This window comes from Ornithodoros turicata, chromosome 4 (genome assembly GCF_037126465.1).
Source record: "Ornithodoros turicata isolate Travis chromosome 4, ASM3712646v1, whole genome shotgun sequence".
NCBI lineage: Eukaryota > Metazoa > Arthropoda > Arachnida > Ixodida > Argasidae > Ornithodoros > Ornithodoros turicata.
The window spans coordinates 48,293,594-48,307,467 of NC_088204.1; the positions used below are offsets into that span (position 1 = coordinate 48,293,594).

General features: G+C 47.1%; 1 protein-coding gene across 1 annotated transcript; it reads right to left on the reverse strand.

Moving 5' to 3' along the window:
- Positions 1-700: 700 nt before the first annotated feature.
- On the reverse strand, positions 701-1,988 carry LOC135392405 (uncharacterized). The gene is made up of 2 exons (XM_064623120.1): positions 902-1,988; positions 701-825 (listed from the first exon to the last, which is right to left on the reverse strand). Exons 1-2 carry the CDS (start codon positions 1,986-1,988, stop codon positions 701-703), a joined length of 1,212 nt encoding a protein of 403 aa, XP_064479190.1.
- Positions 1,989-13,874: the final 11,886 nt, after the last annotated feature.

Consider the following 13,874-nt stretch of genomic DNA (forward strand, 5'->3'; position numbering starts at 1 on the left):
TCACAGGCTCAGCGCGAGTCCTGTGTCAGTAAGGAAACGTACACTTTTAAAAATGAACTTCACCACATAGCACGCACCTAGCAAACCATCACCACGAATGACAACGTTCTCGCCCTAGATTTGTTGAAAACGGGAGGAGGAGCCTATTTTGTGCCATTATGCACGGCACAAAATAGGCTCCTCCTCCCGTTTTCAACAAATCATGGGCGATAACGTTGTCATTCGGGATGGTGGTTGGCTAGGAGCGTGCTATGTGGTGAATTTCATTTTTAAGAGTGTACGAGTTCCCTTCCGACGCGCCACTGAGTGGGGCGTTGCAGATGGCCCAATAGCGTTGCCAGCGAGACCTCCCTCAGCCCTAGTGCAGCTAGCCGTTCCATCAGAGTGGCGAACAGGCGACAGTGGAGGAGTAGGTGGGAAGTGTTGCCCTCGGTAGAGCAGGCTGCACATGTAGGGGTGTCAAGCGTGCTGAGTTGGAAGAACCGTGTTGGCGTTCGAGCCACGCTTAACCGCAGACGGTGGATAACAGACGCCTCCCTCCTCGTGATGTTTGGGGGAGGGACGTATTGCATTTTTGGGTCGATGGAGTGCAGAAATGTATTGGGCGATATGGCACGTTCTATGAAATCTTGGACACAGCGAGAGCGCAAGCGACGTATTTGGAGCAGGCAGGCTGACATTGAAAGCGGGATGCTGAGACTCAAGACAGCCGTGGTATGGGCACGTTTTGCAGCAATGTCGGCACGGGTTTTTCCGGGCAGCCCGACGTGACTGGGTACCCACTGGAGCTGTACGCTGTGGCCGGAAGCCAGGAGCTCGTTGTATCTGGCGATTGCAAGCGTGCGGAGATCGCAAATAGCACTGCACCGGTACGACGCCAAGGTCTCCAATGCTGACTTGCTGTCCGTGAAGATGGACCACGAGTCGGCCTGTGAACCGGATATGGCGTTGAACGCTTCATAGATGACTGTCAGTTCCGCTTCAGTGGATGAAGTTTCATGCGGCAGCTTGAAAGCCTGCGCAGTGTCGCCGTGAGGCATGTAGAAAGCTGCAGACGACGCGCCGTACACAACCGAACCATCCGTGAAAATTGCTTTACGCTGACCGTGGACCGACTTCAAATGGCCAAGAGCAAACTGGCGCGCAGCGAGGACAGGAGTGTCGTTTTTGCGGGACATGTCGGGAATAAGCAGGTCCGTCGGAGGCAGCACGAGGGTCCACAAAGGTGGGGCGTATACCAGGCGCGACGGAGGGGGCGGAAGAGACTGTGCCAGTCTGCAAACAGCAGCCCCGAAAGCTGAGTTTTCATACAGTAGGTGAATGTCCCGTAGGTAGTGGGCAGCATGTCGTGTGCGGTACCGCGCACAAGAGCGCAGGGTCTCCAGGTCGCGTAGGACGTGGGCTGGCGTCTCCTTCGCCTCAGCCAAGACCAGGAAGGTGTCGGTCGTTTTGGGGACACCAAGGCACACTCGAAGGCTTCGCGCCTGGATGTTCAAAAGTTCGCGCTCTGTTGTTGAACTTAGACCGTGCAATACCGGTAAGCTGTAACGCAGGAGCCCTAGGACAAGTGAGATATGCACCTGGCGAAGGTCAGGGTATGATGGGCCCCAGGACGAACCAGAGATGCGGCGGAGGACGTTCAGGATGGTAGTCGCCGCGGTAGACAGGGCCTTGACGTGCTTGGACCAAGTCAGCTCCCTGTCAATGGTTATGCCCAGGTATTTGTGATGACGTACGAAGGCGAGCTGTTGGCCGTCAACGCGGAGGGGGAATTTGCGGAAAGCCCGGCAGGTGAATGCCATGGCAACAGTCTTGCTGGGTGAGATAGAAAGACCACGGTCGGAGAGGTAAGATACGATAATGTCCAGAGCACCTTGCAAGCGACGCTGGATTACATCCCGACGGGTGGAGGAGGCCCAGATGCAGAGGTCGTCGGCGTATATTGTGATATTGACATGTTCACTTAATTGGGCAGGTAAAGTGGCCATGATGACATTGAACAGCAGTGGGCTCAGCACACTCCCTTGCGGGACACCTCGCAGAACTCTGTAGTGTGCGGTGTCCCCTTCAGAGGTGCGCACAAACAAGGTGCGATCAACGAGGAAGTCCCGAATCCATGCCAGTGGGCAGCCCCCAATACCAGCCTCTTGGAGCGTCGCAATGACAGTGCTGTGCACCACGCTGTCATATGCTTTTTTTTTACGTCAAGGAAGACCGCTGCTGTGAGCTTCCCTTCCGATCGCGCTTGTTGTACACTAGAGACAATGTCGATGACGTTGTCTATCGCCGACCTGCCTTGACCGAAACTGGCAATGACTTCAGGGAAGTAAATTCGAGGCTTCGAAAAACCAGTTCAGGCGAGATTGGACCATCCGCTCCATGACTTTCCCTGCGAAAAGAGTCGATCTTGTGAGGGGACTTGCCAGGTTTAAGGATAGGCACGATCATCGCGGACTTCCAGTGCGGCGGGATGGAGCTGTCCTGCCACGTTTCGTTGAAGAGGCCCAGAAGGAGCTGGCGGCCACAGAGCGGGAGATACAGCACTGCTTTGTAGGTGACTCCGTCAGGACCCGGCGACGTGTGCACAGGCGAGAGCCCTATAGCAGATTCGAGCTCGTTAAGCGAAAATGGGACATCCAATGACGGATCTGCGGAGAACTCAAGGGCTACAGGGATGTCAAGGGAAGACGCGAGAGGAGCGGCAAGTGTCGATGTCAGGCGGGCACAGTACTGCTCTGCAACCTCGACTTCAGAGCACCCAGTGGCAAGCGATAGTGAGCGGAAAGGATGCCTTTGGAAAACGGGAGTGGCGAGCCCTTCTCCGTGGTGTCTGCACTAGTGATGGGCGATAGTCATCCAAACGCTACCGATAGTACTACCGATGGTTGAGATGACTACTCTCATTTAAATATCGATATTTTTGTTCAAAAATATCGATATTTTCACCTATCGATAGTAAGCTGGACACAGACCAAACCCGCTTGCTGCAAAAATGTAGATGTCACTGCTCAGAGTTCTTTATCAATCTAATCAAATACCTTTATTTATAGTTGCACAGTACATATCTTTCAAATAGTTTCATACCGTTAGCGTGAAAAAAAAACAGAAAAAAAACGACTACATAAAACAGAGGAGCCGAAAAACGGACGGGAACTTCTGTTCTGCTTAAGCCAAAAAAAGCAGAAAAAGAGATTTCGTGGATTGTTGTGCGCTATGCTTATAGTTAATATTATTCAGAGCAGCCGCATACGCTGTCAAACTGTAACTCTAACTGTAGTTTATGTTACTGTCACAGTAATACGGGTTTGTGACAATTAAGGGCCACTAATTCGTCCTCAGAAATGCCAATTTTATAGCGGTGTGTACATGTATACTCCGATGGTTCATATTTCGTGAACTTTATATTTTATTTTCATGATCATGTTTCTTTCTTTTTTTTTTGCTTTTTTTTTTCCGAGAGGTAATTATCAATCACGAGCGAAACGCAATCGTCGAACTGCATGTGAAAAACGAGAATTCAGAAGGTTTTGTTTCCGATGGAAGTATATGTTCACTTTTACATTGCGAGTGACTAAACGATAGATTGCATGAGTGAAACGCGAACTCATACGTTTTTTTGAAGAAACATGAGTAAATTTTTAAATTCGTAGTCAACAAACTATTGAGAGTTTGCAGAGGTGAAACGCGTAGCTGTACGGGGACCATGGTGAAGGCAGTGATGAAATGCAAACAATTTCACATTACAAAGTGGCCCAATGAACCATCTGTGCAAGGGGAGACTCTTGGAAACATTTCGCTTAGCTGCGCAATTTTCTTTTCTAGAGAGAGTCCCACACAGCTGCAGCGGATGTTTTCATTCATGGGTGTCAAAACCCAGAAACGCGAAATCAGAAAGTTTAGTTTTCAATAGAAACCTGCTCAAATTTTAAATTTGGAGTGAAGAAACTTTTGATTGTTTGCAGGAGTGAAACGCGAAATCAGAAAGTTTAGCTTTCAATAGCAACCTGCTCGAATTTTAAATTTGGAGGAAACAAACTATTGAGAGTTTCCAGGAGCAAAAGCGAATTCAGAAGGTTTCGTTCACAAAATAAACAGCTAAAATCTTAAATTCGCAGTGAGCGGACTATTGATAGTTTGCTGGAGCGAAACGCGAATTCAGGAGGTTTCACTTTCAAGAGAAACATGCTGAAATTATAAATAAATAAAGTATGAATAATTTGCAGGAACGAGACGCGAATTAAGAAAGTTTCGTTACCTGCTCAAATTTTAAATTCGGCGTGGAGAAACTATTGATAGTTTGCTAGAGCAAAACTAAAATATAATTTCGGATTGAGCAAACTATTGATAGTTTGCTAGAGCAAAACTAAAATATAATTTCGGATTGAGCAAACTATTGATAGTTTGCAGGAGCGAAACGCGAATTCAGAAGGTTCCGTTTCAAAGAGAAACATGCTAAAATTTTAAATTCTGAGTCAACAAACTATTGGTTGTTTGCAGGAGCGAAGCCGAAATTTCGCAGAAAGTTTAGTTTTCAAACGGAACAAGCTAAAACTTTAAATTCGGACTGAATAAAGTATGGATAGTTTGCAGGCAGGAGCGAAGTGCTGGATTGGCTTGACTTAAGCGACGTGAAGCTCGGTGAAGTGCACCACCGACGCACCAAGTGCACCAGTCACGATACTGTCGATAGTCCGAAAAACTATCGCGATACTATCGATATTCCGGTTCACTCGATAGTTGGACAATCGACAGTCAAAAAGTATCGATAGTATCGAATGTTTCGATAGTATCGTCCATCACTAGTCTGCACGTTGTTTTCATAGCTGTTTCGCCTAACAAAAACAGATATATTGTGATGGTGAAGTGGGGAGGTTTTCCACTCTAGGAGTGGAACGCTACCCCATAGCTAGGGGATCTAATATGACTGGTGACAATGATGAGTGGTGACGATGAGAGATGACGGGAATGATCGGAGCGGCGATGGCGATGCTGAACGTGATCGTGATGGTAGGAATGTCCGAGAAATGAAGTCCTAAAGTCCTGAAGAAATTGCTTTCTTTCTCAGACAAAAAGTATGCTGACTGGACTCCTGTTACTCCTGTCTGAATTAATGAAAATAGCAGCTCGTATGCTTTACAGACACGCCCTGCCCCGCCCCGCCAGTTCTCGCTTGATACAAATGCAATTTTGTCTCCTGATAGTCGTCCACGCCTCTTTGGTTTGGTATTTCACGCGCGAGTCAAGCTATACTTAGTATTAGAGTCGTACCAGCACAGTTGTACGCAAACGCCGCACACGCAAAACAAGCACATGTAGACCGGCGATGATGGAATGTCCCAACGGGCAGATGTGCGTGGCCTCACGCTAGGACGGTGCCGGTAGAACTGGCTGGCAGGCGCAGTGGCGCGCGCCAGCAGAGGCACGTCGTTGCCATCGTCGTCCACGGGCCGCCTCATCACTCCCCCCCCCCCCTCAGACGCGGAGCGGTGCATGCGGTTGAGGTTCGCGTCGATACCATGAAGAGGAGAATGATGACGGCTCGTAGATGGTGGACGACTGTGCACACGGCATGTGCTTGTGGCTGTTGATGCAGCAGCAGCGGGATGGCGGGAACAAGAGCGCTGCGATCCGGGCGGGTTCCAGTGATGAGATGAATGTTGAGTGCTTGGATGCTTGAGTTGTTGCTGATCGTGTTGAGTCCCTGCTGAGTGGGCGACAGTACCGCGACCGGTACGACAGCGTGAATGCCGGTTGCCGCCAGAGAAGTGCCGGAGAGGTCCATCATGAAGCAGGTGGAGGCCGGAAAGTCAGCTTACTGTGGTCTTCCTGCGGGTCCCCGGTGGAACAGTGGTCCCGGTGCGCCTTGCCTGCCAGAGGGTGGTTCGCTGCTGGTTTGCCGAAAAATTTAGGATGTTGCATGGCCGAATTACGCCGAACATGGTGTTCGTTGTTCGGGTCACCAAATGTAGACCGGCGATGATGGAATGTCCCAGCGGGCAGATGTGCGTGGCCTCACGCTAGGACGGTGTCGGTAGAACTGGCTGGCAGGCGCAGTGGCGCGCGCCAGCAGAGGCACGTCGTTGCCATCGTCGTCCACGGGCCGCCACACACTCAACAGCTATGTATCGTCTGCTCTCCTGCTTCGCATCCAATGCGTGACGTCACGGGCTACTCCCCGCGAGGTGGCGATACCAAAACTTCTCCAGTCGAATGGTGGCGGAAAACTCACGTGACCTCCGGCGCTGGAGCAATGATTGCGGACTAGCCACCATTTTTTTTAATATGTCAGGGCTGCGAAGCTAAGCCTATTGTAGCGTAAAACTCACGTGACCTCTGGCGCTGGACCAATGACTAAGCACTAGCCACCCTTTTTTTTCTTTTTTGATTATGTCGCCAATGACGTTGAATGACGTGCGCGTTTGTCTCGCATTATTTTCCTCCTTTCTGCTCTGTTTCCCGTTTTTGTTGTTTCTTGTTTCTCTCTGTCGTTGTATTTGCTTCGCGTTTGTTCTAATGCAGTGGAGTTGCAGAGAAACGACGGAGCCTTGGCTGTTTTTGTCACATTTTGAATTTTATTGTGCGGTATACGTTAATGCTAGCGACACGTACCCCGCGCATGTTTGCAGCAGTGTTGCGGATTTAAATCCCGATTTACATCCATCAAAGTGCTCGTGGATTTGATTTACTCATTTACTCATTTGATTTACTCATCTCCTATGATGAATACAAGCCAAAGCCTCACAGGAGAACCTTAAGAATATACAACTGGAAAAACTTCAGACAGCACAATACAGCATCCCTCCATGAAGGACACACGCCGAAAGAATTTGCCCAGGAAATTGCAAATAACCTAAAAGCAACCAGCAAGCAGATCAACGTTCCAAAGTCGTATACAAGTATCGACATAGAGTATGAACGGCTGCGAGCAATTCGCCGCCGCGCAGAGAGAATACAGGAGAAACGGGGACATAAACTGCTGGATCGAAGCCAAAGCTACAAACGCCAAAATAAAACGACACCTGAAGAAACTATCGATCAAGAGCTGGACAGATACCTGCAACAACTTGTCCCCGACAACTACCGCGAATAAGATGTGGACCATAGTAAAAAGCCTCAAATGTGTCCCCTCCCAAACAGCACCCTTCCGCACCATCTCTCTGAAAACGAACAGCACAGAAAAAGAAATTGCCAACAGTTTCCTGGCAGCCCTAAACAAGACGACAGAGGCCTCCATAAGTGCCCTTTACCACCAGTCTCTACGGTCAGCAATTGTGGACAACAGTATACAAGGCAAAGCCGCCCCCAAAGAACTGGAAATTGACTTTACAGTCCATGAACTTAAACGTGCTATCCAAGCAGCCTCCAACAAAAAGACAGCCCCAGGTCCAGACGGGATATCCTATAAGTGCCTAGCAAACATAGGACCCAAAGCCTTGAAGATCCTCCTCGAAATCTACAACAAGAGCTGGAGGACAGGAATCGTACCAGAAGAATGGAAAACGGCACGCGTAATTCCAGTCAGAAAACCCCAGAAGCCAAAGGAGGAAATTACCTCCTACAGACCAATCAGCCTCACAACCTGCATTGCCAAAATCATGGAGCGAATGGTTCTGTCTCGAGTACAATGGTGGTTGGAGCAAACAAACTACCTACCCGAAGAATTCGCTGGATTTAGAACAACCCGCTGTACAACAGACTGCATCACAGACCTCGTAACGGCCGTACAGCATAACAAAGCCTTGTCCATCGTCACGGTAGCAGTCTTCCTTGATATCAAATCAGCGTTTGACTCTGTCAGCCATGCCCACGTACTGCAAGCAGCAAGAAAATCAGGGCTGAATGGAAAAACATTCGCATGGCTCACCAGCTTTCTCACCGACAGAAATGTCTTTATGGACACCAACGAAGGGAGTACACCCCCAGTCACACTTGTACAAGGAGTTCCACAAGAAGCAGTTCTCAGCCCGACACTCTTCAATCTGCTCATGTCGGAGCTCGCCAGCTTACTACCACCCAAAGTAAAATATACCATGTATGCCGACGACCTTTGCATATGGAGCAGTGGAAGACAGATACAGGCAATAGAAAACACACTTCAGCATGCCCTAGTAACCATCGCCATCTTCCTTGAAGAAAGAGCCATGGACCTCTCAACCAGCAAAACCTCTACTTACCCTTTACAGGAAAACGGCTGAAAAACTTTAAACTCACAGTGGCCGGAACCGAAATAAGGCGGGTCACTAAGCACAAATACCTGGGAGTCACCATCAACAGGAATACAACATGGGGTGACCAAGTTAAACACCTGGAAAAATCCACAAGAACCTACACAAACATAATGAAAATCCTTTGGCGGATACCGATGGGGTAACCACAAGGCTCCCTTACAAAAATAAGTTTACCCAGTCTATTGACATCATTTGGACGTCCTATTTCCTGAATAGACTTCCTTTGGACTACTGAATATACAGCCTGTATGTTTCAAGTCTATAGACATCTTTTGGACTATCGTGTATCCTTTCTTTGGCCTGTCAATAGGAGATTGGCACCAACAGTCTATAGACAACCTGCTATAGAAAGGAAACCAATATCTGCCATTTCCTGCCTATTGACTTTCTGTAGACTGGCCACTGGTCAACATTCCCCTTCAACCATCATATGGCCCCTATTCGAATTCATGAGCCGTGATCAGTTGAGTCCGAACCTGGAATTTTGCTGAGGTCGACAGTGATGTTTTTTCCCCTGTGTTGAGAACCAATACATGACCATCATTGGCACACGTCTAGAATCATTGAGAATAATCCTTAGTGCCATCTGCAATAGCTTAACCAGTGCAAGGACGTAGCACCGTCGTCGCTTCTAAGCAGAAAAGATATATCATATATTACTTGACTTTCGGGCTTCCGCAAATTCGAGTGCCCTGCTTGCCTCTGACGTGTCATAATGAAGGGTGAGGTGTTCCAGCTTAACCCAATTATGCATACATGTAACCCCAAGTTGAGGAATTGCTTGGAGTAGTAACTCAACACCAAGATAACGCTTGTGTTTGTAACTGCTTTCGGTCTGAGACATTCAGTAGGTCCATTGAAAGACAAACTTGTGGAGTGCGTAGTGTCCATGCAGGTTCACATTGATGCAGGCAGCATTCTCACTGTATAAGTTTCACTTTCAATGGACCTACTGAATGTCTCATACCGGATGCAGTTACAAACACAGGCGTGGTGATTTAATACTCCAAGATATTCCTTACTTCGCTCTTGGATGGATACGTAATCGAATTAAGCAGGGATACCTCACCCTTCATTCTGACTCAGAGGCAAGCACGACACTCGAATTTGCGGAAGCTCGCAAGTCAAGCAATATATGGTATCTGTTTTCTCTTAGGAAGGAGGTGGACGTCCTGAAACCACTAGAATTAAGTAATTGCGAATGTCACATAATGATTATCGATAATCGTTATGTGGCATACATGGCCGTCATTGTCATGTGTCCAAGGTCATGGTGGATCCACCATGACCCTGGGCACATGCCAATGACGGCCACGTATTGCCTGTCAGTATAGGTTAAAAACATCAATACATATTCACACAACAGGAACTCAACATAATTACGGATTCATATTTAACATATTACAGTTCATAAATCCGAATTGGGTGAATATAATGATAATAGAAAGGCAATCGTGGATCAGTGGCCAGTCAATGGTCAGTGTATAGAAAGTCAATAGACAGGCAATGGCAGATGATCATTTTCCCTTCTATAGTAGGTTGTCTATAGACAGTTGGTGCCAATCTCCCATTGACCGTCTATGGGAAGGAAAGAGGTGTGAACAAAGGTGGTCTATGGGAAGGCAATAGACCGTCTATAGCTTCAATGGACGTTTGTCCATGACTTGTCTATTGGCTGACCAAACAATTTTTCACAAGGGCTCTTCAAGCAATGCACCGTGGCCTCATCAGGCAAACAATAGCCTACAGCCATCCCCTGTCTTCAAAATCTCTCTCCGTCTCAGGATAACAGACTGCAACGTATCCTAAGTCGCAGTCTACGCATCTGCCTGGAACTTCCTAGAACTGTCAGAACGGATACAGTACTTGCCGAAGGAAGAGAGCCACCCATCCAAACCCTTCGCAAACAAGAAACTGAGTGCCACCTTATCCGTTTCCTCACAAGACACTACGGGCACCCCCTCATCGACAAGATAAAGCAACGCACCAAATGTAGCATCTACAAGGCCATCCGATACATTGACCGCATCCTTCCTAAGCATCGTGCAAAAAGACACTATCAGGACACGGCCCCCTGGCTCCTACTCCCACCAAAGATCTCCACTGAAGTACCAGGGATTGACAAGAAAAACGAAACACCACAAGTGGCCCTAAAAGCACTAGCCATGGCACATATTGAAGAAAACTACCCGGTAGCAATGCAGGTGTATACCGACGGTTCCACATCGAAAAACAGATCATCCAGTGTTTTCGTAACCGACGGCATAACAAAAGCGTACGGGTTGTCCCACAAGACAACATCCACAGCAGCAGAGCAACATGCAATTTTGAAAGCTCTACGCCACATCAGAAAATCCCAAGCCGGAACATGGGTAGTGTGCTCCGACTCCAGAGCGGCCCTCTACTCCATCCAAAAGCAGGACCCACAAGACCGTATTGTCTACAACACCATGAAGGCGCACAGCGAAGCCGAAGCCTTAGGATACAATATATCACTCCAATAGATACCGTCTCACTGCGACATCTCCGGAAATGAATGCGCAGACAGAGCTGCAAAGGAAGCCCTTAGCAAAAGTAGAATATCTGCAATCCGCTTTACAAAGTCAGATGCCAAGAGCCTTCTCCGTAAAAGTACAGAAAGAAGATCGCGCACAATTTGGAAACAATCAATGAGACCAAAGGACTACCTTGCATTCATCGACCCTGAAGCAGACAGCATAATTCCAAATGGAATTGAACGATCATTCAAAACAGCCATACATCGCACACGACTTGGAGCGCTGTACACAGGAACTACAAGGCGCCAGCTAAGGCTCTGCGACTCAGACCTTTGCAAACGATGCAAAGTCCCAGAGGATACACAGCACATAATCATGCACTGCCCAGAATATAGCCAAGCCAGACTTAAACTCCAACAGACTCTAGCGGCACTGGATAACAGGCCTTTCTCCTTTTGCAAGATTACCGGAAGATGGCCCACAAGGCACCAACAATCCAAAGCACTGAAAGCGCTCTGCGCTTTCTTAAAAGACAGCGGTATAAAAGATCGGTTCTAAATTCCATCACTCCCAATTATTATATTTTAACGCGTAAGAACTGGAGCTGCAGGCGCCCTTAGGGCAGCCACCTAGCTCCAATACACCACAATCCAGTTAAACTTATCTTATCTATACGGGGAAAATGTGGCGAGGATTTAGATTTGGATTGAATCACATTTTGGACGGATGATTTGGATTTGAATTGAATCACATTTTTCACAGATAATTTGGATTTGGATTGAATCACAACTTTGGCAGATGATTTGGATTTGGATTGAATCACGTTTTTTTTTTTCTCGACGGAATTGGATGTGTATTTGGTCAAGCTCCTTAAGGGAAATGGTTGGATTTTGACTGCCGCGAAATTCGACGTTGCCGGGCAGGCAGATTCTTTGTCAGTCGTATCTGAGGCCGTCTCTATAATTCAGTTTTTACAAGACATTTGGCTGAATGGCATTTCACATACGTTTACACATGACGCAATGCAACTCTTAATGAGAAATGTTTGGATTTGAGGTGGCTTGCCTTGCATCCCACCATCTCGGTTCCCAATGTCCCGCCGAAAGTTCCGTTTCGTTCAAAAAGAAATCCCGTGATTTTTTGATTGCGTGAAGCTACGGACACTGTCTGTAGACTGCTCAAGCTTAAGAGGTGGTCTGTCTGTCAGACAGACCACCTCTGTATAGACACAGAACACCTCTCTATAGACATCTTCCCTTCTGAGCACTAAGGGTACGTCATGCAATACTCTCACACATAATCACATGGGCAGTTCGACGTCTAATTCATAACGGTATCACAGCTTTCTATGATTTCTTAGAAATGGAACGCGTTGGAGAAAGCGCACCACTGGTTCGCTGAGCTCATGCAATGTACGTTCGAGAAAAGGACTACAATACGCGTATTTTGTCTGTTTTGTAGGTTTTGAACTGCGACTGATGTCGCGTTCTAGTGTCCCAGGGATTGCTAAAATAAGTCCCGAAATGTGCAAATGAGAACCAGTTGAGGTCATTGTATCCAGGAACAGGAATATGAATGTTGGTCGCCTTTTTTCATTGTGGCTCTCTTATGGTCAACTTCATGCCACCGCAGAACCCGTACCGCAAGAACGAACGACGAAATAGTCCTCTATTTAAGCGAGTGTACAGTAGATGATGACGTTTCCCCTCTCGACTATTGGATGTCTGCTACCCGCTGCTTTCGGAAGTAGCGAAACATGTATTTGCAGTACCTGCAAGTTCTGGAGCAGTTGAACGAGTGTTCTCTGCAGCCAGCCTGATCAAGACCGCGAAAAGGAACAGGCTGCATCCAGCTACATTGGAGCGGCTGGTCTTTCTAAACAAGAACCTGAGAGAATAAGGGGGGGGGGGGGATATGTTTAATAGAGTGAAAGAAACAAAAACTTAAATGTCAGCCAGGCTATTGCCAGCTTGCTATTCCGAAAAAGAAACTGAAAAATAAACAGAGAGAGAGAATAAGACTGCTTACGCGTGTTAGGCGGATGTACTATTTAGTTTGTTATAACACAACTGCGGTGTGCAGCACGCAGCCATCACATTTAACGTAACATAATTCCCGACAGGTGGCTTTATGATATGTGCCGAGTAGGCGTATGTGACAAATGTTACTCCGATATCCACGTGAAAATAAAATGTCAGTTTCAACCTTCGCATCGCTATGTTGGCTGTTCATACTCTCCACTGCAGGTGAGATTTATAGGTGTTTGTACCATGTCACGATTCTTATCCAGCGAATGCATGCAGTAATTGTACCTTGTAGACATGGTCAGCTGCATGCTACAGTTATTTCGGGAACTTTAGCCCTCGGATTCGTGGACGGATTTGATAAATCCGGATTTAAAGCCAGATTTGATTTAGCACGCCAAAACAAATCCGGATTTAAAATGATTTGATTTGTCGCCTCAAGTTTACATCCGGGCTTGAGTTGGATTTGATTTGCGGTGTTCAAAAAACATAGATTTGATTTAAATCCGATTTGACTCATTAAATCCGCAACACTGGTTTGCATAACGAAAACCATACATGACATTTGCTCCGAAATTTGCTTGACGAAGCCTGACGATGTCCGACTGCCTCGTGCAAGGGGCGTACAGGGGCTGGAGCTCAGAGGCTGCAAGATTAAAATTAGGATCAGATATACAGCTGTGCATGGTGAAAGTTGCATGATGAAAGTGTGCAATGTAAACACAAAGACAAAAGGTGGTATTCAGTGCGAGAAAAAAAAGAACGAGAACGATTGTGAGGAGCTCGCAGCTATGAGGTGTGATGAGTGAGCAAAGTACAAAAAATATATTTGATTGCGCTACCTCACAATGGCTGAATACCCAGACAAACTTGGCTTTGGAGCTACAGGACACTACTAAGTTAACAACGTCGGATAAAATTAATCAAGCTAAATCACCTACAATACAAACTTACCGTAGTGTCATGCGTTTAGACAGTACGACGCGAGCGGTTATTTAATCATAACATGAAAATGATATTATTGTACGAAAAGACATATATCCTACCATGGTAACTTCAAAGCGTGGTCGGTCACAGGCACAGCGTAGTCAGGGATTTACAGTGACTGTTGTGCTACTTATCTA